Here is a 24,757-nt window from a genome sequence, read left to right as displayed (position 1 = left end):
GGCCTCTTTCTCTCCTCGTTCTCCACCCTCGCCGCCGTTTTGTTTTTTTTTTTGTTTTTTTTTTGAGGGGGGGGTCGGCGTTTGATGAAGTGCCTCTCGCGCCAGATCATTAAGACAGCCCTGGGAAAATGATGTTTAATGGTCGCCGCAGTGATTTCATAAATCATTTATTTTGCCCGCACACCTGGCCCATTTGTAAAAGAAAAGCTCGAAAAAATAAAAAAGGCTCAAAACGCCGAGGTCCGCCAGCGGAGCGCCGCCAGGATTATTCCTGTGATTTCGGGGAGCTGGCTTAGGGTACAAACGCCTCCTCAAAACTTCCCTCCCCCTTGATGTTCAGATGCAGATTTTCTTCCGAGTCCTTTAAAAAAAGAAAAAAAAAAAAGAAAAGCTCATTTTAATTTCCTCTTAAATCAAGAAAAAAAAAAAAAAAAAAACCTTCCCTTCTGGTGTGATTTTGTGATCCCACCCCCCCCCTCCAAGTTGTGTATTCCTCCGAGCCGACAGCAAACGCCGTGCGGCCCCGCGGCCCCGCGGCCCCGCCCCGCTGACCGCCGATGTGCACTGATTGAGCTATTTCACCCCCCGTTTTTGTCTCCCTTTTTTTTTCGTTCCGTTCCGACACGCCGTCACGTCGCTCAGCTACCAGGATTACCAGCCGGAGATCAAGTAAGACGGAAATTAAAAGGTCCCTTTTATCCACGGTGTCGTCTTTCATTTTTCTTTGGCCCCCACCATGAGAACAGATCAGAACCCACCGCCCACCCCCACCCAATCCATCCAGCCAAACACTCTGAATCATTAAGATGATGCATCGCCGGGCACTCCATCATGTTGGCAGCTGCATTACCCAGCGTGTGTCTGATTGTGTGTGTGTGTGTGTGTGTGTGTGTGTGCGCGTGCTGGTTAGCGCGTGTGCCTCGGTAGATTAAATTAAAACGGCACAATGCGCACCGCGAGGGCCACGAAGCGCCGCGGCGCTGTTGGCGTCCTCCCCCGACGGTTGCGTTGGCGAGTCGAGGGACGAAGCGGAAGTCACGCCGAAGTTTGAGGGCTTCCAGCGGCCCCGGGGCCTTTCTCATTGTTGATGCACGGCACTGGCCCCAAAGCGCTTTTTTTTTTTTTTTTTTTTTTAAACAAGCGGCACGCCAGGTATGCAAATGATCATCTGGGAGAATGTGCCCGATGCTGTAAAATCTGACACCGGGTCAAGTTATAACTGCGTAGGATTTATTTGTGTATCCATCCAACTCAGAGGTTACATGAAGTGAAGTTATGTCACTTCGTGGTTGCATTAGCGCAGCGTTATGTAACTGGTGGCGTTTGCGCCCCGACAGCTTCTCGGTGCAATCGGCCTCTTTACGCCACTGTCTTGAAACTCCGTCGCCCGTCTCCACCGCACCGTCGGCGAGGTGGAGCGGCTACGTTTTGTACGAGCATTATTACCGGACATTTTGATCACGACAAGTTTAGAATTGATCTTTTTCTTTATACATTTTACCAGAAGGAAAAAAAAAAGGGTAGTTCCTGTACCGGCTAATGGAAACCTTGAGCCAAACATCGAGGAAGTGACCTCGTGCCGTGAAGCGTAATACACCTTTCCCGGGGTTTCAAACCCGAACACAGAAGTAACTTCTGTGTTAATAATGCAAGAAGGGGGGGGGGGGGGGGGGGTGCGATTCTTTTGAGGCTGTTATTTTAAGGTAAAAAAGTTACATAGTGTTGCTTTAAATCATATTTTGCAACTTAATTGGTACATTAAGTACTATTTTGTGACTTAATAGTTACATTAAGTAACGTTTTGTAACTTTATAGTTACATTAAGTAATATTTTGTGACTTAATAGTTACATTAAGTAACGTTTTGTAACTTAATAGCTACATTAAGTAATATTTTGTGACTTAATAGTTACATTCAGTAACTTTTGTAGCTTAATAGTTACATAAAATAACATTTTGTAACTTAATAGTTACATAAAGTTATGTTTTGTAACTTAATAGTTACATTAATAAAGTTAATAAGTTAATAGTTACAATGAGTAACATGATATGTAGCGTGAAGGTTACATGAAAGTTACCAGGTCGCAATATGTCCTGTCACCTATTCCTTCCACTGTAACCAAACTGAACGTAATTGAATTTACAGAGTTCCATTTACATATTTGACCTTTCCAGTCCTTCACCGTGCTGTGCTTCTCCCTTTGACGCCCTTTCCCGTCACTTCTTCCTGTGGATGTGTCGTCCTTTCCTTTACAGCCCTGGTGTCTGTGATGCATCTTCTTCCAAGTCTCCACCGTCCCATGTTTACGTCAAGATGAATGTCAAATGTCAATGTTCTATTGTTTACTTGTTGTTTTATTATTATTTAGTCATCTGTCAATCCGTCTATCTGTCTATCTGTCTATCTTTCTGTCCGTCTAGCCTCTGAAAACTGGATCAATTTAAAGGACTGCGATGGGAAGAACTTGGGTTGATTCCCAACGATATGTTAAAGATCTTGGTAAAAATAGAGTTCTCCCTTAAGCGTCTCTGGCCTTACACGATACAACACTTGTTTTTCTTTTAAACAGGCTGCGGCGTTGGAAAAAGGGGAACATGACTTTTGCGAGACGGGTTCTGTCTGACATTTTCTGTCTTTCCACTTCCAGGTCGTGGGTGATCGGGGCCATCGCCCTGCTGTGCCTGCTGGGTCTGACCTGGGCCTTTGGCCTGATGTACGTCAACGAGAGCACGGTGGTCATGGCCTACCTCTTCACCATCTTCAACTCCCTGCAGGGCATGTTCATCTTCATCTTCCACTGCGTCCTGCAGAAAAAGGCAAGGAAGGAAGGAAGGAAGGAAGGAAGGAAGGAAGGAACCAGTCGTAAATTCAGTCGATACCCGCATGGACAAATGCAAACTGCACATTTCGAACAAACAGTTCTTTGTTCTGGTTGAAGGTGCGGAAGGAGTATGGGAAGTGCTTGCGGACCCACTGCTGCAGCGGTAAAAGTGTGGAGAGCTCCATCGGGTCGGGGAAGAGCACGGTGGCCCGGGCGCCGGGCCGCTACGCCACTGGATCCCAGGTGAGTTGACGACTTCAGAGTCCCAGCCGCTTCCCTTTCAGTTTTTAGTCTGTCAAATGAGGTTTCTCTTCATGGTGTTTATAGGGTGAGTTGACATGTAAACCGATCAGCCACAACAGTAAAACCAGTGACAGGTGAAGTGAATAACATTGATCGTCTGGTTCCAACGGCACCTGTCAAGGGGTGGGATGTATTAGGAAGCAAGTGAACAGTCAGTTGTTAAAGTTGATGTGTTGGAAGCAGGAAAAATGGTCAAGCGTAAGGATCTGAGCCACTTTGACAAGGAGCACATTGTGATGCTGGACGACTGGGTCAGAGCCTCTCCAACACCACAGGCCTTGTGGGCTGTACCCGCTACGCAGTGGTTACTACCAGAAGTGTCCAAGGAAGGACGACCGGGGAACCGGTGACAGGGTCATGGACGCCTAAGGCTCATGGATGCACGTGGGGAGTGAAGTCTGGTTCATCTGGTTCGATCCCACAGAAGAGTTACTGTCGCACAAATTGGTGAAAAAGTGAATGGTGCTGTGATAGAAAGGTGTAGAACACACAGTGCATCACAGCTTGCTGCGTATGGGGCTGTGTAGCTGCAGAGCGCTCAGAGTGTCCATGCTGAGCCCTGTCCACCTCTGAAAGCTCCTACAATGGACCACGAGCGTCATAATTGGACTCTGGAGCGATGGAAGAAGGTGGAGGTCTGATGAATCACTTTTTCTTTTACATCATGTGGATGTTCGGGGTCCGATGGAGCACCTGTGGTTAGGGGGCCCCACCTCACAACTTCCAGGACTTGAAGGATCTGCTGCTAACGTCTTGGTGCCAGGTACCACAGGACACCTTCAGAGGTCTGGTGGAGTCCACGCCTCCGCGGGTCAGAGATGTTTTGGGGGTACGGGGGCAGCTACACAATATTAGTGGTTATTGGTGGTGCTTTTAATGTTGTGGCTGATCATCAGATATCCTCATCTTCCTCAAAGCCACAACTTTATAGATAAGTACAGGTCTGTAGATATTTGTGAAGATAGCTATATTACTAGATAGATGGATGGATAGATGTGAATAACATACTGTGTATACTATATACATATATGATATATGAGATATGTGAGAAAATGGTGAATTTCAAACTATGCATGACTTAATTGAAAAGGTTGTGGTTTCACAAATCCAACCAGAGATTTTTAGATTATTTTCCAGTATGGCCGCTCAAGGCTACACGCCTGCAGGCCAGACTGGCTACTGAGTTGAAACGCAAATCCCCCGCCCCCCTTGTACAGCAAGCCGCTTCACTGTTTGAAGTCAATTGTTGATGGATTCTTTTACACACAAGTACAGTTTACACCTTTTTTTTTAAATTCTCATTTACATGCGGCTCTCGGGCGAATTACTATAATTCACTATAATTGAACGCCACGATTCCGCACCGAACGCTTTTCTCTCCAGCGTTCATTCCTAGATATAGATAGTCCGCGGCGACAGCCCACGACTCAGATGGGGGTTCCGTTGGCGAGCCGTTCAAAGCGTTTAATTACTCGCCCAGCGTTTGACGAGACGCCCCTGACCCTCCGCTCGCTTTCCCTCCAAGACCGGAGCGGAGAGACAAAAAAAAAGCGCGTCGATTGTGTGTCCGTCTCCGGAGAATTAAAACGTGTAATTAGCAAGGTGCGCGCCCCGAGCCCGCCGGACCGCAACGGGTGGAAACGTTTCGTCGAAGCGTTTGTCAGAACTCTGACGGTGAAACATCCGTCGACGTCCTTCGGGGGGCGAGGGGAGCCGCCACGGGATTGTTGTTGCTGTGATGCGACGGCGTTTCTGCGGATTGATGCTGGAAACGCGACGTTTCTGCGAGTCTCCTGAAAAGGCAGACGCGGATGTTCATCTCGGAGAAACGTCTCCACAGGAGCTGCAGAAAATCATAATCTGTATAAAAAAGTTCCCTTTTTTTTTTTTTTTTTTTTTATTGCCCTTGAGTGCGTCAAATTCTAGTAATAATTATATCAAAAGTGTTATAATTGTAAAAATGAAAAATTCTTAATAATCCCCGTAGAGTGATTTGGCCCGCTCAAAGAATAATATCTCACTTCTAAGGTTTCCTGAAAGACAAATAAGGAACTTTTTGAACATTTACACAGACTTTTGAAGACGCCTTTTCTTATTTTAATGATAATGACGCTTTGTGGATTGTTCCAGACGGCAAAATTCTCACACGAATGTCACATAACCTGAATCCAATAAGTCCTGATGTTTGCATCCCAGAAATTCATCGTTTGCCCTTTCACACTCTGAAATCCATTTTTTTCGGATCATTGCCTCAATTGAAAAGGAGAGAAGGAAGAGTGTGTGTCTGTGTGTGTGTGTGTGTGTGTATATATATATATATATATATATATATATATATATATATATATATATATATATATTTATTTATTTATTTATCTATATATGTGTGTGTGTATATATATATATGTGTGTGTATATATATATTTACATATATTATAATTATATTGTGCGTCGTTCTACAGTCGTTTGTTTTTCTCTTCTTCTATCGGTTTAATTTCATATATTTCGGTCCATTCCCGGTGACACGAAAACTCCCGCTCCACGTGAAGCCGGTTCAAACCGAGCCGGATCTTCTGAACGACTGTCGTGCTTGGATTGGCAACGATAGGGGATTCGGATTTCCTTTTTATTTTAATTTTTTTTTTTTTTTCATCACAGAGAGGAGCCATGGGCAGCTTGGGTTCTGGAGAATAACAAGCGCCGCTGGTAACTGCTGTGTTGGCTTACAGACCAGCACAAATCTTTTAAAAGAAAGTGGAATTAAAGCCAACTGTCGGTGAAGAAACTGCAGACAACGGAAATATTAGTTGATAGTCAGCAAAACCAATAAAAACAATGTTTTTATTGTATGTGTACACCCACAAGCTTGAAGCACGGCAGCGAGAGGCCTCTTAGATCTAATAGGGGTGAAGATTCAGCACCTGGATTGCTCATTTCTCTCCTCAAATTTGTTCAGAAACAGATTTTGGTGAACCGGTAAGGTGAAATCAGGGAATCAAACCGGGCGTGAAGCTCAAACCCCATTGGCTCACATAACTAGGGTCCTCGGGAGGGTAGCTCCGCCCACCGAAACAGTGTGTCCTGGAACAGGATGGGCCTAGAGGCATGTTACAATGGCTGGAATGCATACTCTGAATGGTATTTTCCTATTTAAAAAAACGGCCGCTCAAAAGGTCCACGTTCATGCGGTCGCCATCTCGTTCTTTTCTCCCCGCAGAGCCGCATCCGCCGCATGTGGAACGACACGGTGAGGAAACAGTCGGAGTCGTCCTTCATGACCGGAGACATCAACAGCTCGGCGTCGCTCAACAGAGGTAGCCCGCTCACCCCCGTACACTGATTCATATACATCTGTATTATTTGATTCCCTAGCTTCTGGTTATTGTATATTTTAATTTTTGTTTATCGTTAGGTTATGTTTATTTATCTTAGGTTTATTTAACGTTTATTTTATTTATTAGTTTGGGTTTTTTTTCCCCTCTGTCTATTAATTGTTTATTGTTTATGGTGAGGTTATTATACAGTCCCATATTTGTACTCCATTGATTATTATTAGGTTTTTTGTTTATCCTAAAAAAACATGGTACTGTATATCTCTAATGTTTTGATCTTCTGGTCAATTTTTAGATTTTTTGTATATTGCAATTTCTTAAATTTTGTAAATATTCTATCATTTTGTATTAGTTCTGTCTATCTGTCTGTCTGTCTGTCTGTCTGTCTGTCTGTCTGTCTGTCTACTCACCAGCGCCCCAGAATCGATATCAGGAAGCTTGTGGAAGTGCAGATAACGTGACGATGGCTCTCTTGGTGTCGGGCTTTCCGGGTCGAGGCGAAACAGAAACTTAGTTAGTTTAGTTCTCAGAGTCAAATCCCAGATGAATAACATAATGTGGAGGTTGTCGGAGTATGTTCATTTATACCAAATAATTAAAATTAAAAAATCATCACTTTACTTTCCAGCTATTTCTCCTTTAACCATTTGCATTTATTGTGTTGTTAACTAAAATAGCTTGGAGCCATTGTGTTGTTTTATGTTGTTTATTTTTTCCTAAATGGCTGGTGGAAATGAGTCGGAATACTTCAGAGGATTAAAAAAATCTATTTTGAGTACTTTGTCGACTCTATAATGATTTTTGCTTTTCCAGCAAAATTAAATTTTGTAATGTACAAGGTTTAAACGCGATGCTTTATAAATATAAATGTTATTGAGCATGGTCGGCATATTGAGCGTAGACAGGCAGACAGAACCTAAAAATTAACTAGAAGACAGAAAAAACATCTCAAATATGCACTCAAGATAGAAAGGCAATAGAAATGTGGCAACATACAATAAACATAATGGTAAACAATAAAAAATAAAATTATGAATTAACAATAAACATTAAATAAACCAAACAATTAACAAGAAACGAGGAAAAATGAGAATCTTATTAAAAAATATTACATATAAACCTACAAGTACAATAAACAAAAACATTTTTGTATCATTTTACATAATTCAATATTACTAGACATTACACCTAAAGATGAGCAATGAATATAAACCTATGTACATTTTATCCATTTTTTATTAAAACTATTAAAAAATACCCCAAAGAAAAAGCAAGAAAGAAGAAAAAGTCTGTGATATTATTTACCAAAATGATCTTGAGCACACGGCGCACTTTTCCACCGTCGCTGAATCCCCGAAACGAGGCACAATAAAAGTGTAAATAAACATGAATATAAATCTGAGGACCAGACTCCTGGAGCCGGTCGACAGTCATGGCGTGGCTTGATGGAGGGCTCTCTCTCTCTCTCCGTCTCTCTTCATCTCTCTCTCTCCGTCTCTCTCTCCGTCTCCGTCTCCGTCTCTCTCTCTCTCTCCGTCTCCGTCTCCGTCTCTCTCTCCGTCTCCGTCTCTCTCTCTCTCTCCGTCTCTCTCTCCGTCTCCGTCTCCGTCTCTCTCTCTCTCTCCGTCTCCGTCTCCGTCTCTCTCTCCGTCTCCGTCTCTCTCTCCGTCTCCGTCTCTCTCTCTCTCTCCGTCTCCGTCTCCGTCTCTCTCTCTCTCTCCGTCTCCGTCTCCGTCTCTCTCTCTCTCTCCGTCTCCGTCTCCGTCTCTCTCTCCGTCTCCGTCTCTCTCTCCGTCTCCGTCTCTCTCTCCGTCTCCGTCTCCTTCTCTCTCTCCGTCTCCGTCTCTCTCTCTCTCTCTGTCTAAGCTCGCTCTGGGCTTCTTCTGCCGGCGTCGACACTAATGCATCGTTACGATGAGGGATTAATGTTCGACAGCGGGAGAAAGTGTCAAGATCTTAATAATTAGACACTCGGCTTAGAGCCACCGCCGTGCGGGCGCGCGCGCACACACACACGCACATGCACACACACACACACACACACACACACACTCAAGCACATGCACACACACACACACACACACACACGCACATGCACACACACACACTCAAGCACATGCACACACACACACACACACTCAAGTACGCACACACACACTTTTTCCCCTCCACACACACACGCGCACACACACACACACACACACACACACACTCAAGCATGCACGTACGCACACACACACTTTTTCCCCTCCACACACACACACACACACTCAAGCACGCACGTACACACACACACTTTTTCCCGTCCATACATACGCACACACACACATACACATACACACACATACACACTGTTTCCCGTCCACACAGACAGACAGACACACACACACACACACACACACACACACTGTTTCCCATCCACACATACGTACACACACACACACACACACACACACACACACACACACACACTCTTTCCCGTCCACACACATGTACACACTCCCACACACACACACAAACACACACACACACACTGTTCCCCGTCCACACATACGTACGTACACACACACAGACACACACACACACACACACACACTGTTCCCCGTCCACACCTACATACACACACAGCTGCCTTCACGCACAGCAAGGCGGAGGCTGCTGGGCCGGGGTGGGGGTGGTGGAGGAAAACACATTGATCTCCAACCAAAGTGGAAGGTCTTCATCCGGTTTTGCGCGACGTGGTTGAGGTTACAAGAGGAGGAAATGTGCTGATGACTCCAGAGAGTCGTGACGTGCGATAGAGAGGAAGCTTTTCATTCATCCCTGCTGGTCTGGAGACGCCGTCGCCCTCAAGCAGCCTGACGGAGGCCGATGGGAGGCGCTCGGCCCCCTGTGGACACGAGCCACTATGAAATTTAGCGTCTTTTAGGAAAGAACTGCATTTGATATTGTCTTCTGTCTTTGTATCAACACATGTCATCATTGAATCCTACACTGTGTATACTGATGAAAAAGAAAAAGTAACTAGTTCTCGAGAGTAGAGGGAGGTAGAGTAGTAGTAGAGTAGAAGGAGGTAGATTAGTGGTAAAATACTGGGATGTAGAGTGGTGGTAGTGTAACAGGAGGTAGAGTAATGGTAGAGTAGTAGGAGGTAGAGTAGTGCTTGAGTAGTAGGAAGAAGAGTAGTGGTAGAGTAGTAGGAGGTAGAGTAGTGTTTGAGTACTGGGAGGTAGAGTAGTGCTTGAGTAGTAGGAGGTAGAGCAGTGGTAGAGTAGTAGGAGGTAGAACAGTGGTAGAGGAGAGGGAGGTAGGATAGTGGTAGAGTAGTAGGAGGTAGAGTAGTGGTAGAGTAGTGGTTGAGTAGTGGGAGGTAGAGTAGTATATGTATATAATATAATATATAATATATACATAAGTATAGATAACCTAAAATGAAGTGAAGATAACCAAAAATGTAAACAGATAAGTGTGAATAATGAACTTAAAAAGATATACAGTATATATATATATATATATATATATATATATATATATATGAAGACCAAAAATAGAAAAAGTTGAACATTGGTGTTAAAAGTAAGTCCAGTGTAGTCAGTCGTTTATATTATGCGTTATATACTATACGTTTTGTATTTTATTTCATCAAATAAATCCCAAAGCACTTCCTGTGAAGGTGAAGGGAAAGTGGGAAGGAGCGGAGCGGGCGTCGGGGCTCGGACCCGCCCACCGTCCGACGACAACCAATCACAGCGACCCGTCCCGGTCGCAAGGGAGGTGAAATACCTGGTCCAGCGGCGTGTAAAAGAGTAAAAATAAATAAAAATGGCCGCCCGGCCTCGGATAGAGTGCTGGCGTATGGGTCGTATTCAGGGACATTCGGAGCGTTGTGCGAGAAGCTGCTTTTTTGGGGATGAGCGAGGAATATAAAGTACCTGGGGTCTTATAAAACCATATGAAAACGATGGAGGAGTAAAATAAAGTCCAAGCTACAGCACATCTGGCTAAAGGACGTTTTTGGACCCAAGGCCCTTATAAGCCGCCTGCCATTATTCATTCATGTGATTTATTCGCACGTCAAATATATTTTTCGGAACTAAGATGCCGCCGCCGTCGTAGGCTTTTACATCAATAATTAATTTGTTAAAAAAAACATTTCTATTGAATGTTTCCAGTGCGAGGGCAATTTTTCGCCTCCAATATGTACAGGTCCGACCAGTCCAGAAAAGGGTTGTTTGACGCAGGACACGACAGTGAGGGTGGCCAGGTTGCCCCGGGCAACCAGGAGCCGCTGGGCCATTCATCGCCGGCCGTCTTGTGCATTCCGGTTGCCCCGTTGTCCACCACTTTTAACATGTGAAACAAAATACGCACGGTAACCGAGGGAAACTGACGCTCGCTGCTGGTATTGATGCTTGTTCTTTACCCTGAGGAAAGACAAACTGTTGAAGAAAATATGTTTAATATCGGGGGGAAAAAATATGTAATGTTAATGAATCAGTTTCCCCCATTTATGATATCACCGTCGTAATGTTAAAATACGGGTTATAAATACGGAAAGACATTTTGTCAACAACAACATAACCCTATTTCCCCAAACAACTTCTCCCTACATACGATAATGCTATTTATTAGTATTGATGTGATATCGGACATTAATTTCCTTCAAAGTTTCTGTGCAGCGTCGCAGGATGGAGCCACTCGGTAGCATCAGCATTAGCATGACGGTTGGTTTATTCTAACACACACTAATGTCGCCGTGGAACGCAACGCGGGGGGGCATCAAACCAGGCAAAGAAACGGGTTGCCCTTCACGACGCTGATTGCGGAGCAATAACTGACCTGTCGACCAGTCGGAATCACACAGTGTGACAATTTGTGATGAGTCCGGGATTGCCCACTTCCCCGGCTTTCAGGTATTACGGTAATAGAACGCTGGCGACAGTGGCGTCGTCAGGGGCGGGAGTCCGGGCGCGCCGGCTGATGGGGCGCCGATGGTCGATGCACCAAAAACTGCGTTTTCATTTTAGATGTAGGTTATTTTATTTTACTCCGTTTCCTTATGGAATGAGGCAAGCACCCTGCGTAACGGTGACACGGCCTCCCTTACCTCCCCCCCGGCGTTTCCCCCCTCTACGTGATGCAATTCGGTGCCGGTGATCGTGACATTATACTGTATGTATGTTTTAACCTGTTGGCGGACAAAGAATACGATTTGAAGTTTTTCTTTCTACAATTGAGCCGTCCGTTGGCGACGCCGCCGCTCCGGCTTCTTGCGACTTCCCTCCCGGCGGGAAAACCCTGCACGCCGCGCCCGACGGTCGCCTTTGTATGTTGACGGCTGTCATTTGCTCAGCTGCATCTGCCTGACTGATTTGTCTGTTCTCTCTCTTTATTCACTCTCTGTCTGTCTGTCTGTCTGTCTGTCTGTCTGTGTCTTTCTCTGGCTGATCCAGGGGCTATGGCTAACCATCTTATCCCTAACGCGCTGCTGCGTCCCCATGGCACTAACAATCCCTATAACACATTGCTTGGGGAATCGTCCGTCTATAACAACCCGCTGGGCATGTACAACCCACAAGGTGTGCTCGCTTCTTCTCATTCCTTCTAAGGTGTGGCGAGGGGGCGTGTTTTTTGTCCTTCCAATGCCCGTCCAAATGAAACCTCTAAGCCGGACCGCCGGTTTTCTACCTCGTCGCAAAACATGGCGGATTGTCGGCCCGATGATGGAAAAGGTGGAAAGGTCCCCGGCGACCGCCGCTCTCCCGGGCACGTTTCCGTTCCCTTGGTGGTGCTCTACTGGGTGGAATTTTGAGCTTTGCTAACGCTCGCAAGGTGCTTAAACATTGAATTGCGTCGACGCGTTCGTCCAACGGGGAACATTTGAAGGGCTTCCGTTTTCCGGAGCCGAGCAAAGGCCAAGCATTTCTAAACCCTTTCTCAGGTGCAGTTTGGCCACTGCCACTACAGAGTCCACAGAACTAATATGTCTGATTCATTCATCAAGGTTATCCGTGTTATTGTTACTGATGGGTTATATCCGGTGACGATTCAAAAAGTTTGTCGCAGGTGGAAGAAAGTGAGACGATGCAGTAATTCGCTCCTTACGAACCCTGAGTCGAGTCACCGCCCTTTAGGCGACTCAAGGGTTTTCCGGTACTCTTTCCACCTCTGATTCTTAATCGAGTAAAAAAAATCCGAGGGCTTAAGTTGCCCCGGGATAGAAACCCCAGCGCCCCCCACTTAAAGGTTTCAACGGGTATTTGGTTGTAAAACACGCCGTCCTCAATCTGTTGTTTCTTTTTTTTGAGGAGCGACGCCGGCCTTTTTCAGGAAAGGCCGGCGTCGCTCCGTGTTGCTGTGTTGCGTGTGGTTGGAGGTGTATCGCGGCTTCCGGTCTCCACTTTGACTTAGTGACTTAAGTGTAACAAATTGGATGGGATGGCACCGCATTCTCAATCCGGAGCCCGATACACCGGCAACTATCTGCGAAAACGCTCAACAATGTTCAAATTCTGCTGTGTCGATGTTGATTTCCGCTTTTATGTCGCTGGAATTCATTTTTTTTCGTGGGTTTGCCGTCCAAGAACTACGAGCAATTGTAAGACATATTTAAAATTGTTGAGGTGACAGGGCAAAAGTACAATGAAGGGAACATCAGTACGGGCCCTTGAGATGCCTACAGATGGGTTTCCGCTGTTAAACAGTCGAGGGCGGCCCCGCCACCAGGGGGACGCAAACGCAGTTTTCGCAATTTCACAGTTAAACAACAGCGTATAATTATGATGCAACATGCTGACAGAAAATGCCAGACGATGTTGTCATTACACATTCATGTAATTCCCTAGCCCCAGTACATGCCTTTTCCTGATGGGGTGAAACAGAAATTTCGGATTTTTTTCATTTTGGGATTTTAAAGTGTTTTCGGGATGAATCAGCTTTTTGCAGGTCCTACCCAGATTCAGACGAGAAGGTCCACGCCAATATCGTCCCTGTGTGTCCAGTACTGAGAGAGCGACGGGCGGCATGCTAACTGTGTTAGCTAAGTGCATGGCTGTGGAGGGGTTCAACTAGCCTAGCTCCTCAGAAATGAAGGAACTACCGCTTCCGGCATCGGAAAAACTGAGTTATTTGAGCGGCGTGTTGCGTCTTTATGGCTATTAAAAATGCTGTGGTTGTGTCGCTTAAATAACTCGGCTTTTGAGTTGCTGGACGGTGGATGAAGCCCGTTAACATCCCTGTACTGGACACACAGGGACGAAATTAGTATCGACCTTCTCGTCTGAATCTGGGTAAGATATGCAACAAGGTAATCGGTGTATCCCTTTAAACAAATAATCTGTAATCCCGCTTTTTGCCTTCTTGCCACCTGCCCACGTGCCCAACACTAAATGCCGGTTGCCAAGAAATCCGTCTACAGATTTTGAAGTATTCTACTGAGCAATACACCAACAAAATGCGTATACCGGTAAAATATCACCCCCGGGAACCTGAAACATGAATATTTCACCAGCTCTCAAATCAAATCCACTTTATCCTTGAATACTGTAAATCTGACTCACTTTTCTAATATTTCATTCTGATCCATCTGTAGCAACTAGATTGGTTTTCCTTGGGAATCCAAAACAGTCTTTATTAGAAAATGCATTTGTGAAAGGATGTTTTGGTGCTGTCCTATTTGTCGAGTATCTGCATTCCATGTACATGTTTCTCCTGTTGCTGGCACTGTTGACGCTTATTGTCTTCTGTTTTCTTTCCTTCCCTCATGCTGTCCCAAAAAAAGAGCCCTACAGAGAGACAAGTATGGGAGTCAAACTAAACATTGCTTACCAAATGTAATTGATCACAGATTTTACTTTTGTTTTCCGCTCGCTGCTCACAAGGTCAAAGGTCATCCCCTGAAATTCTAATTTTTGCGACTGTCCAGCTAAAATATATATACATATACTGTTTGAGTTTAAATGCTTTACACTCAGAAAATTGAGTGCCAGATGGAGGCCATTGATTATCCAGCCATATGAGTAGTTGCTAGTCTCTTATAGTATCTATAGAGTTCCAAATCCCATGTGCGGTAGCAGAGAAGAGACGTATAAGGAAACTTTTTTCTACAGCATCTAAAGAATATATACCTTTTGACATTCATGTAAACGCTGTGACGTCGCGACTCGGCCCGTTTACGTTGCATCGAGTGATGTGCGACTCGCAAAGCAATTCGTTCGTATCGAACAAGTCCTGTAAATGAGTCAGGAGTCATGAGTCACTCCGGAAAAAGAGAGCTGTTGGTTCGCGACTCGGTGACGTCAGACACGCAAATCGTCAACTCCCAAACTGAAAATAGGGACATTTCTCAGTCATCGAGTTCAACAAACGTACATGGGGCATAGTTCTTGATTTTTGTCAAGTGGTTAAAAGTTGACTCACCCTTATCCAACATATGCGTTTGTCGACATAACTTATATCATATGGGGGGGTGGGGGTATATATGCGGTAGAAGAGAAGATAAGGCAACTATTTCAAATTATCCAAAGAAGATAGTACACGTTCATCAATTAAACGCTACTACGTCGCAACTCAACCAATGCGTTGCATCAAATCAAGAGTCGCAAGCGATTCGTACCTATCGAACAAATCAGTTCAATGATTCAGGAGTCTGGAGTCAATCCGGCAGAAATTGTCGTTCGTTTGCGACTCGGTAACTTCACGGAAATCTATCGTAATTACGTTTCTCAGCAATCGACCTTCACAAATTCACATGAGGCGACTCTCGAGTCACATCCCGTGGGTAAAAGCTGACTCATCCGTATCCAGCATCTGCATTGGTGTACATAACTTGGCCATAGAGGGGGGAAATAACATTGAATTAGAATCGTGAAGAGATTTTCCATTTAGAAAGAGCGACAACAAAACAGCACGACATGTTTCTCATGCTCACATGGGACAATATGGCTTCAGTCCAGATCAATATTTGCTTCTGTAGTTTGTGTATCATGTGCATGGCTGCCTCCCGTCTTGGTTCTGTGCTGTGGATGTTGCATATTAATCAGTGAGTGTATTTCGATGTTCAAAGTGGTGCTCAGAGACGGTTCTTTTGTGTGTAGAACAAACAAGGTAAGTTTGTGAGACGTCGATCTATAAATTGTCTTAGCATCGATTACGTCCTGTTGTCGGGTCACAAGCACAAAACCCTATACAATGCTTCAACTTTGAAGGAAGAATTACTTGCAATTCTTAGGCAGCTATACTATTTACTATGAGGTGATTTTGTTGGTTGCCAAACGGCTCGTGTCAGTTTTAACCATTTTCCAACATGTCCGCCCCGCCCCCCGACCCGCTCCATGTCTTGTCCCTCCAGAGGGAATTCTGAACAATGCCCGGGATACAAGTGTCATGGATACTCTACCACTGAATGGTAACCACGGCAACAGCTACAGCATCGCCAGCGCCGAGTACATGAGCGACTGCGTCCAGATCATCGACCGGGGCTACAACCACAAGGAGACCACCCTCGAGAAGAAGATCCTGAAGGAGCTCACCTCCAACTACATCCCCTCCTACCTCAACAACACCCACGAGTGCTCGGCCGAGCAGAACCGCAACCTCATGAACAAGCTGGTCAACAACGTCAGCAACGGCGGAAAGGACGGCGTCTACGGCCTGGGCCTGGGGATGCCCATGAGCGTGGTGCTGGGCCTGGAGGACTCCTTTGGACCGCACCACGACGAGGGCCTGGGCCTGGAGCTGATCCGGGAGGAGTCCAACGTTCCTCTACTGCCCCAGCGGCCACCCCCGCCGCCCCTCCAGGCCAACCTCGTAGACAACCTCCACAGTCACCTCCACCCGATGGCGCCCCCTACCCTTCCCCTTCCGTTGCCCCACCGTCCTTTCTCCTCCTCCACCTCATCCTCCTCCGTCGCCGCCGCCACGGCCCCGTCCTCGTCGCGGAGGCGGATCCCGCAGGAGAACAGCGAGAGCTTCTTCCCCCTGCTGACCAACGAGCACACCCCGCACGAGGGCTCCTCGTCCCCCGGGCGCGGCCACCAGAGGGACTCCCTCTACACCAGCATGCCCATGCTCGCCGGCCCGCCCGACGCTGGCTCGGCCGCCTCCGCCGACGCCGGCGCCAAGGACGGCGACGGCGGGGACGGCGGCAAGAGCCAGGAGCCCGGCTTGGACGACGTCTACTACAAGAGCATGCCCAACCTGGGCTCCCGCAACCACCTCCACCAGCTCCACTCCTACTACCAGCTGGGGCGGGGCAGCAGCGACGGCTTCATCGTGCCACCCAACAAGGAGGACGTGTCCCCAGAGGAACCCCACCAGGAGCCCTCACACCTGGTCACCAGCCTATAGATCCAGTCCCAGAAGGGAACCTTGGCCCCTTGGCTCTTCACTGTCCCTCACTCTCACCCACCCCCGCCCTTCGTCGCCGTGCCCCCCACCCCCACCCCCACCCACCCACCCGCGCCCCCGTGTCGCTCCCCGTCGTGCTGATCTGTCGTCCGTTGGCAGTGGTGGCCGTTCTTTGTATTCTTTGTCCAGAAGAACCGACGCAAAAAGGGAAAAAAAAAAAAAAAAAAAAAAAAAACTTGCGGTTCCGCCCGTCGACGGAATATGACGAATCGCCTCGTTTCGCTTCGGGGGGGAATGATGCGACTGAACTGCGGAGTCTATCTGTGTTGTCCTTCTCTTTTCTCGAGAGACCGGAACCCCGGGACGGGAGGGACGAGAGGGACGGAGGACCCCGTTGGTCTCGGGGAAAATTGGGAGTCCTAGGTCTCCGACAAGCACGGCCTCGACGGTGCAAGGGGACTACGAACGGCCGGCGATGTACACTTGACGCGTGGGCTCACTCACGCCGGGACAAGGCGGAGGAAACTAAGACAGACAAACAAAAAAAAGAGGGACTATTTTATTATACTTGTGTATCCATATTGGCTTTTTTTTTTTTCCGAGAGATTTTTCCTTCCTCCCCTGTGTTGCAGCACACTTTGTTTGCTGATGTTTCGCCGCGACGGAACGAAAAAAACAAACAAAAAAAAAAAAGAACGACGGCACGGAGGAATTATCGATCGTATGTTTTGAAGCATAGCTGTTATTATTACTACTATTATTATTTTCGTTTTGTTTTCCTTTTACTGTAATAATAACAGTCGCTTAAAGACGGGGAGGGAAAAAAACTAATAAGAGAACTATGAAATATTTCTATGTACAGATACTAGCATTGCACATAATAGTATGCTTTCTGTTCCCACCCCAAAAAACCCTTTTGTCTCTGTAATTGTAGTGGTTAGAAACGATTTTGTGCCATTGTTCCGGCCTTCTTGATTTCTGAAACCAGTCCCTCTGGATTATTTTATTTTATTTTTTTCCAAAAAAGGCTTTTTTTTATTCCGTATTTTATTCCAATTCAAAGAAACAAACAGCGAGAAAATAACAAAAAAAAAAAAAACAACAACATCTAAAAAAAGAAAACACAGTGAACCCGTTTATCGTACACGCGTCTCGGGCAAAAGGTTATCTCCGGCATCTTTGTTTTCAGATCAGTTTTTTTTTTTTTGTGTTGACTCTTGTTTTATTTTGTTTTATTTGATTTGATTTTTTATTTCTCTCGCCGTGAAGACAGGAAAACCCGGATGACGGAGCGGGATTACCGCCAGATTTAAGAATATGACGTTTTCCAGAGAAAAAGGGGGGCGGCGGGGGGCGGCGGGGGGGGGGGGGGGTGTAAGGGTGCCCTTCCGCAGCCTCTTCCTGCTTCCCAGAAAGGAAGCAAAGTGAATATTGATGCGCGAGGCACTTGTGTAGAAAATAAATGAAAAAGATTTGTTTTACTTATTAAAGGAAGCGTTTTCGCCTCGAGAAAAATTGCGGTCGCCCAGGCCGTCGTTCTTCTCTCATTTGAGGAGGAATATTTATTTATTTGTCAAAGATTAATAATTATTATAATAATAATAATTATAACGGTAATAAAGCAAAAATTGAGGTAAATAAGTTTTAGTGGCAGAGATCTATTTTTCATCATTGGCTACGATTATTACTTTTTTATTTATTCCTTTTTTTTTTGGTATCGGTTTCCACCTCCGACGACGACAACCATACTTAATATTTGTTGTAACAGTGAAACTTGTTTGGATTGCCAACAATTAAATGAATGTTTTAAGGTTTGTCCTAGAGATTTGGCAACTAAATAAAAAAAATAAAAAAAAGGTCCCGGTGTTCTATCCACGGTTTTGCGAACACCGGAGGAAGTAGGAAGGACGACGAGCTACGAATGCAGGGGTGGAGTCCGGTTATTGGTTTAAATTAATTGTTAACAACTCATATTGTTCAGTGTGGTGCCAAAGGCCCTGCGACAGTTACACAGGAACTACTAATGTACTCTTTAAGGTCTGTCTAGCTTTGCCGACAAGCATTGATTTCATAAACAAACTGTAATAAACGTTTCAATATCAAGGCGTAACCTATGGATTCCTTTACCCATTTATATCCATTTAGTTTGCAATGTTTCAGGTTGAGGACACGTCCAGCCGTCCACCTGACGTCCGATCGCTCTAGCGGCCTAGCAACCTGTCGACCTGCCACCTACCGATCTACCACTGTACCTATGGAGCAACTGACCTAGCACCCTACCCATGGTGCTATAGATCTACCACTGTACCTTTGGAGCTACTGACCTCCCTATCAATCTATCAACAGACTGGCCTCTCACTCTACAGAGCTACCACCCTTCCTCTAGACCTACTGACCTACAACCTATCAACCCATCAACCTGCTGACCTACCACTCTAATAAGGGATCCACTGACCTACAGTAGGAGCTACTTGAAGTGGCCTCTTCCAGGCAACTGACAGCCGGATTCCAGCCAAGTTCCAGCCAGTTTCCAGCCAACCACTATGCGCTTCCTAGCCGGTTGCCGTTCCCCTGTATTACCCCCTCCTTCTCATGTGTCCTGAAAGGGCGTGTTTAATTTTGACTGTGAACATGCCCATTTATTTTTTCCAATCGCAGTTTGTCGCCATGAAATGGCGCTAACTTAAAAAAACACAATCACAGTCCAGGGAGAGATTTCAGATTTTCACCCCTAACCCGACTCATTTCCTGAGATCTTGTCCTTTGAACCCTAGATAGATAGATCTAACATTCTACCTATGGAGCTACTGATCTACCACCCTCCCCATCAGTCTATCAACAGACTGACCTGTTACCCTACAGACCTACCAGCCTACCTGTAGACCTACTGACCTCACAACCGATCGACCCATCAACCTACCGACATACCACTCTACCTATGGATCTTTTGACCAACTACCCTTCCCATCGACCTACCAGCCTACCTATGGACCTACTGACCTACCGACCAATCGCCCATAACCTACCGACCCACCACCCTACCTATGGACCTACTGACCTACCACCCTACCTATGGACCTACTGACCTACCACCCTACCTATGGACCTACTGACCTACCACCCTACCTATGGACCTACCACCCTTCCTATTGACCTATCAATCTACCGACCTATCAACCAATAGACCTGTGAACTTATCAGCCTATGATTCTATTGAACTAACACAAAGGCTGTACCCCCAGGGGCCCCTGGGCACTGAAGCTCATAGCCACCCAAACACACACTGACAGACACACACACACACACACACACACACACACACTCTCACACACACACACACTGTTGGTGGTCCCCATTACACACAGGCCTTTTTTTTTGTTTAATTCAATAAGGAAACAGAGTAAAATAAAATACATGTAAAATAGAAACACAATGTTTTTATTTGCTTTATTTAGAGGAACGGGGCACTGGTGTGAGCGAGACACAGGTAGGTGTGCTTTATTTAACCAGTTAGTGAAAACTTCTTCACATTTTCTAAAATGACATCTAGCTTTTATTTTAAGGCTTAAACGTTTGCCCCATTGGACTGCATTCAAGCACGGTGAGAAGCTGCAGCAGAGTGGTAAGTTTCTCAACAGTGGCACATTGTGAAACTCGCATTATAGTCCCAAATGCCTGAGTAACAGAGAGTAACACTGGCTGTAGCGGGTTGGTAATAAGAAGCAATGCAAATTACTGATTCTAGTCTAGTCTAGTGTTGTATATTCCCTGAACCAAAACCCTGAAATACGTGGCAAAAATTCAATTTTCTCAATATTGTGTTTGGTGAAATAGATAGAAATGTTGGAAACCAACTTTTAAATATGGAACGGGGGGCGAAAAGGAAAACCTATCCTTTAAAATGTACTAAATGAAATTGGGGATTTATTGTCTTTATTTATTGATTTATTGTTATTATGGTTTGGACACCATATTGTCCAGGGACACCTCACGGGATCAAATCTCTCGCAACTACTTTTGATCCGTGGGTAAAAAATAGGGTCGGGCCCGGGGTATTTACTTTGGTTAGATAAGTGCCGCGCTGCATCCGTTTGACTGGGGTTTGCAAAGCGGGCCAGTTAATGAAATGTGCTGAAGAAGTCGCTCCGGTCCCAATCCACTTCATCAACGAGTCATTACGCCGGCTCCTAAAGCCGCCCGGGGCCTCGCGCCGCCCACAGATCTGCTTGCACCGCACAAAGCGGACGAAGTGAACGACGCAGCAATACGCGACCGCAGCCTCTAAACAATCAAGCGGTCTTTGGCTCCGGCGGCCCATGGTTATAAATGGAACATTTATTGTCGAATGAAATTCATTCAAGGCTGCGCTCTTGGATATTATTTGGCTGCAGATGAGAGTGTTCTCCAGCTAGCGGAGTTTTAACAGAGTTATGGAATTGTATGGCCAAGGTCGTTGGACTCTTATTTTTCAACCCAAGGAATCAACTCGAGTGATTGCCGTCTCTTAAATCCAGTCGTCGGTCTTTTAAATTGATCCGGCGTTGAGAGAGTAGCTTCAGCCAACTGCCGCCCAATGGGGCGACCGCGGGCAATTGGTGACGCGATTCAGGCAATGGTTCATGGTCCAAGTCGTTCATCCAGGAGTGGAGCATAGCTACAGCAGGTTGCCGGTAGGAAGCCACGCAATTTCCTGTTTCAAGACTCTTAGGTTAGAGTGGATGTAGCCATAAATAGAACCGCAAAAGTCAATGAAATCCAGAAAAATTGGATGAAAGTCAAGATATGACCATTATCCTGCTATAACCTAAAGATTGCTGTGCAACTGTGTCGCCCAAGTCGCGGGTACCCAAGTATTGTCAAATTTATCATAATTGCCTACATTTCAGTGCAATCATATCCATGCGTTTGAATTTGGAACTCATTTAGAAAATTGCTCAATTTGAATTCAATGACATTTGGAAATTAGATTTGAAGCACGGTTATTTTCCCAAGTAACACTTTCCCTCAAACCGTCAATTCAACAGTGTTTCATCCACCGGAACAGCAGAAGTGAGCCAGATCATTTGGCTCAGCTCAGCAATAAGAGCTCTCAGTTCCTCGTTTAGAACCACTTCTGGCTTTTATAATTCAGCCAAATTTGGCAATGTTTTGACCTATGATAGGTGTATGTGCACAGATGACTTAAATAATCCAATGTTATTATACCAAACCTTATAATTTACAGAATACCATCATTATGTTTGATATAAAAACCTTAAAACATGTAAAAATAAATTTTTACCTTATTTGTCATATTGATGGTTAAAGAATAACTTTCCTGGGAGTATAACATAAATAACACACTCATGATGAAATAGCATGATAATCAATTACTACAAAACTCTCTAGAGACACATGCTGTATATTTCAATTACATTTGCATGATATCTTAATATGAAACAAAATAAATTTTAGCTTAAATTTGCGCTCCGGTGGGGGGGGCAACTGGTGCAACCAGAGCCAGCTCTAGTCGTTTTGTGGCTCTGGGCAAACTGTTGCGAGGACGTGCCAGAGAAAGTGTCCCCATAGCGCACGGTGCTCGTTTCGTTCCATAAGGAAACGGAGTAAAATAAAATAACCCACATCTAAAATAAAAACACTGTTTTTCGCAGGCACTTTGGCGCCGCGTACAAAAGCCTCACCGTGCTTGCCTCCCAATGTTATTACCAAAGTGAGACGTTTCTGGATCATACTCAAGAAGAGAGGGACTCTCCGACGGGAGCCGGCTCCCAGCGTTCACTGAGAGGAGCTGGCCCACAGAGCCGACCCCGTTTGCGAAATAACAAAACAGCGTAACGCATTCAGTTCGGGTTGTTTTTTTTTCCGAAGGCTGCTCTCGTTCACCTTGAACATGAAGTGGACGGATTTGACGGCTTTGAGTCGCCGCATTATCAACAATTTTTTTTTTAATATCGTAACTATTTCTAAATCCCCCCCGAGCGAGGGTTTCGGCTTTCGGGCAAAATCCAAAGTGACGAGAGATATCCTTGTCGCTGACAGTGAAGGGCTCTGGCCTCCAGCCCCCTCACTTCCTGTTTGCACAAACCTTTCAATGGCTCTCACTCCAAGGGTGATTCGCTTCATGGGATTAGCATTTGGTCTGTTCGTTAGCCCCGAAAGTGGAACGGTTCGAGTAATGACTGCTCGCGTGCCTTAACAAAATATTACTCAATTAGGCATCGTGTCAAATGTTAACTGGTGGGAAGTCGATTTGTTACCTTTGCGTGAACAACTTAGTGAGAAATTGACTATCAAGCCACCTGCGTGGTCGCAAGACTCCAACGTTTTTAGGAAGCCTGACCCACAAAGTCATTGCAACTGTTTTTACTTCTAACGTGGTGAAAAAAGCCATTCAGCTCAGAAACAAGAGTTTCATTTTAATTTAAGGAACAACACTGAAAACGTGTGTCCTTGTGATGATAATAACGTAATTTAAATAGAAATAGAAGAAAATTGGCAAATGTGATGAAACCTGCGAATGAAAATCTGGCAATATCCAATAAAGCCCTGAATCTACACTTCACACACTGTTAGAACAAGACTTACTATAGTCTGCATACACACACATATGTGCATATGTGTGTTTACCAACGTCGGTCATAACGTGGTTATGACTAATGCAAATATTCTTACTGTGAGTAATCACATTTTGATGTTATTTTCCCAAATCTGCGATTCTACTTTTTAATTTTACCTTCTCATTAAACTGATGTAAATATACTTTTCCCCCAACCACGGGCATCGCTTGCGTACCGAAAAATGTCAAGCAAGAAATCGATACAAGACTGAGTAAAATCATCCCTTTTACAAATTATTTTGTGATCGCACTTTATTATAAGTTATTTTCCCGATTCTGTAATACTACAAATACTTAATTATTCATAAACTCATTCAGGAACTAATGGAAATCACTTTACCATCCATTTGTAGGCGATCTGATCTAATGTTATAACAAATGTTGTGATATCTATCTATGTATGGTACTATGTACTGTATGGTATCCATACAGTATCTACACTGTATACTCTGTGTGTGTGTGTATATATATATATATATATATATATATATATATATATATATACACACTGTATATGTCTCCACATTTCATATCTGGCCCCCCAGTGAGAGATCGATGGAGCTGTGTTTGGCAGAATTCCACCTGAAGGTGAATCAATGTCGTCGCTGCAGACGCTGTTTGTTGGAGCAACTTGACAGCAGCCGCAGAAAGGGAAAAAAAACAAAAAAAAACCTCTCCACCTCCTCCTCCGCCTCTCTATCCCTCCATCCCTCCACCCCTCCAACCCTCCACCCCTCCACCTCTCTACCTTTCTTTTGCAGGAGAGATAACATTGATTCAGGGGAGGGAGCTTCAGTCGGTGTTTGGCCGAATTTTCCAAAGACGTTAAAATGTCATTTGTGATGAGAAAAACTGTCAAATTGAATGTAGGTTAATATATGAATTACATATATGATATGTTACATATATGATATGTTACATATATGATATGTTACATATATGATATGTTGCATATATTATATGCTGCATATATTATATGGTACCTATATGATTGTTACATATATGATATGTTGCATATATGATATGTTACATATATGATATGTTACATTTATGATATGTTACATATATTATATGTTACATATATTATATGATATATTAGTGTAAACAAGGATGAAACCAAACATGAATACATTTAATAAATTATTTAAAAAAAATACATAACAGAAATTCTGGGGTTATTCTGACCAATGTACAAAATATAACGTTGCATTGAAAATATTTTATTCAAAATCTAAAGTTATTTACACTGAAAAGAAAAACCTTCAATTGGAATACAGTTAATTCTGTAAACCAATATATATTTTTTGGTTTGCTCAACTATGCTAATTTAAACACGCA

At 44.8% G+C, this 24,757-nt stretch overlaps 1 protein-coding gene across 1 annotated transcript in view; it reads left to right on the top strand.

Annotated features, from left to right (window-relative positions):
- LOC307246827 (adhesion G protein-coupled receptor L3) overlaps window positions 1-16,852 on the top strand; it is a 183,541-nt gene extending 166,689 nt beyond the window's left edge. Inside the window, exons 16-21 of the mRNA XM_080022853.1 lie at window positions 2,648-2,816; window positions 2,939-3,064; window positions 6,342-6,438; window positions 11,910-12,035; window positions 14,237-14,254; window positions 15,806-16,852. Coding sequence (XP_079878979.1) covers window positions 2,648-2,816; window positions 2,939-3,064; window positions 6,342-6,438; window positions 11,910-12,035; window positions 14,237-14,254; window positions 15,806-16,803 — 1,534 coding nt within the window. The 3' untranslated portion in view covers window positions 16,804-16,852. The remainder of the gene's footprint in view (window positions 1-2,647; window positions 2,817-2,938; window positions 3,065-6,341; window positions 6,439-11,909; window positions 12,036-14,236; window positions 14,255-15,805) is intronic.
- The last annotated feature ends 7,905 nt before the right edge of the window (window positions 16,853-24,757 follow it).

This window comes from Zeus faber (genome assembly GCF_960531495.2).
Source record: "Zeus faber genome assembly, chromosome: 22".
NCBI lineage: Eukaryota > Metazoa > Chordata > Actinopteri > Zeiformes > Zeidae > Zeus > Zeus faber.
This window is presented reverse-complemented; position numbering and strand designations above follow the sequence as displayed.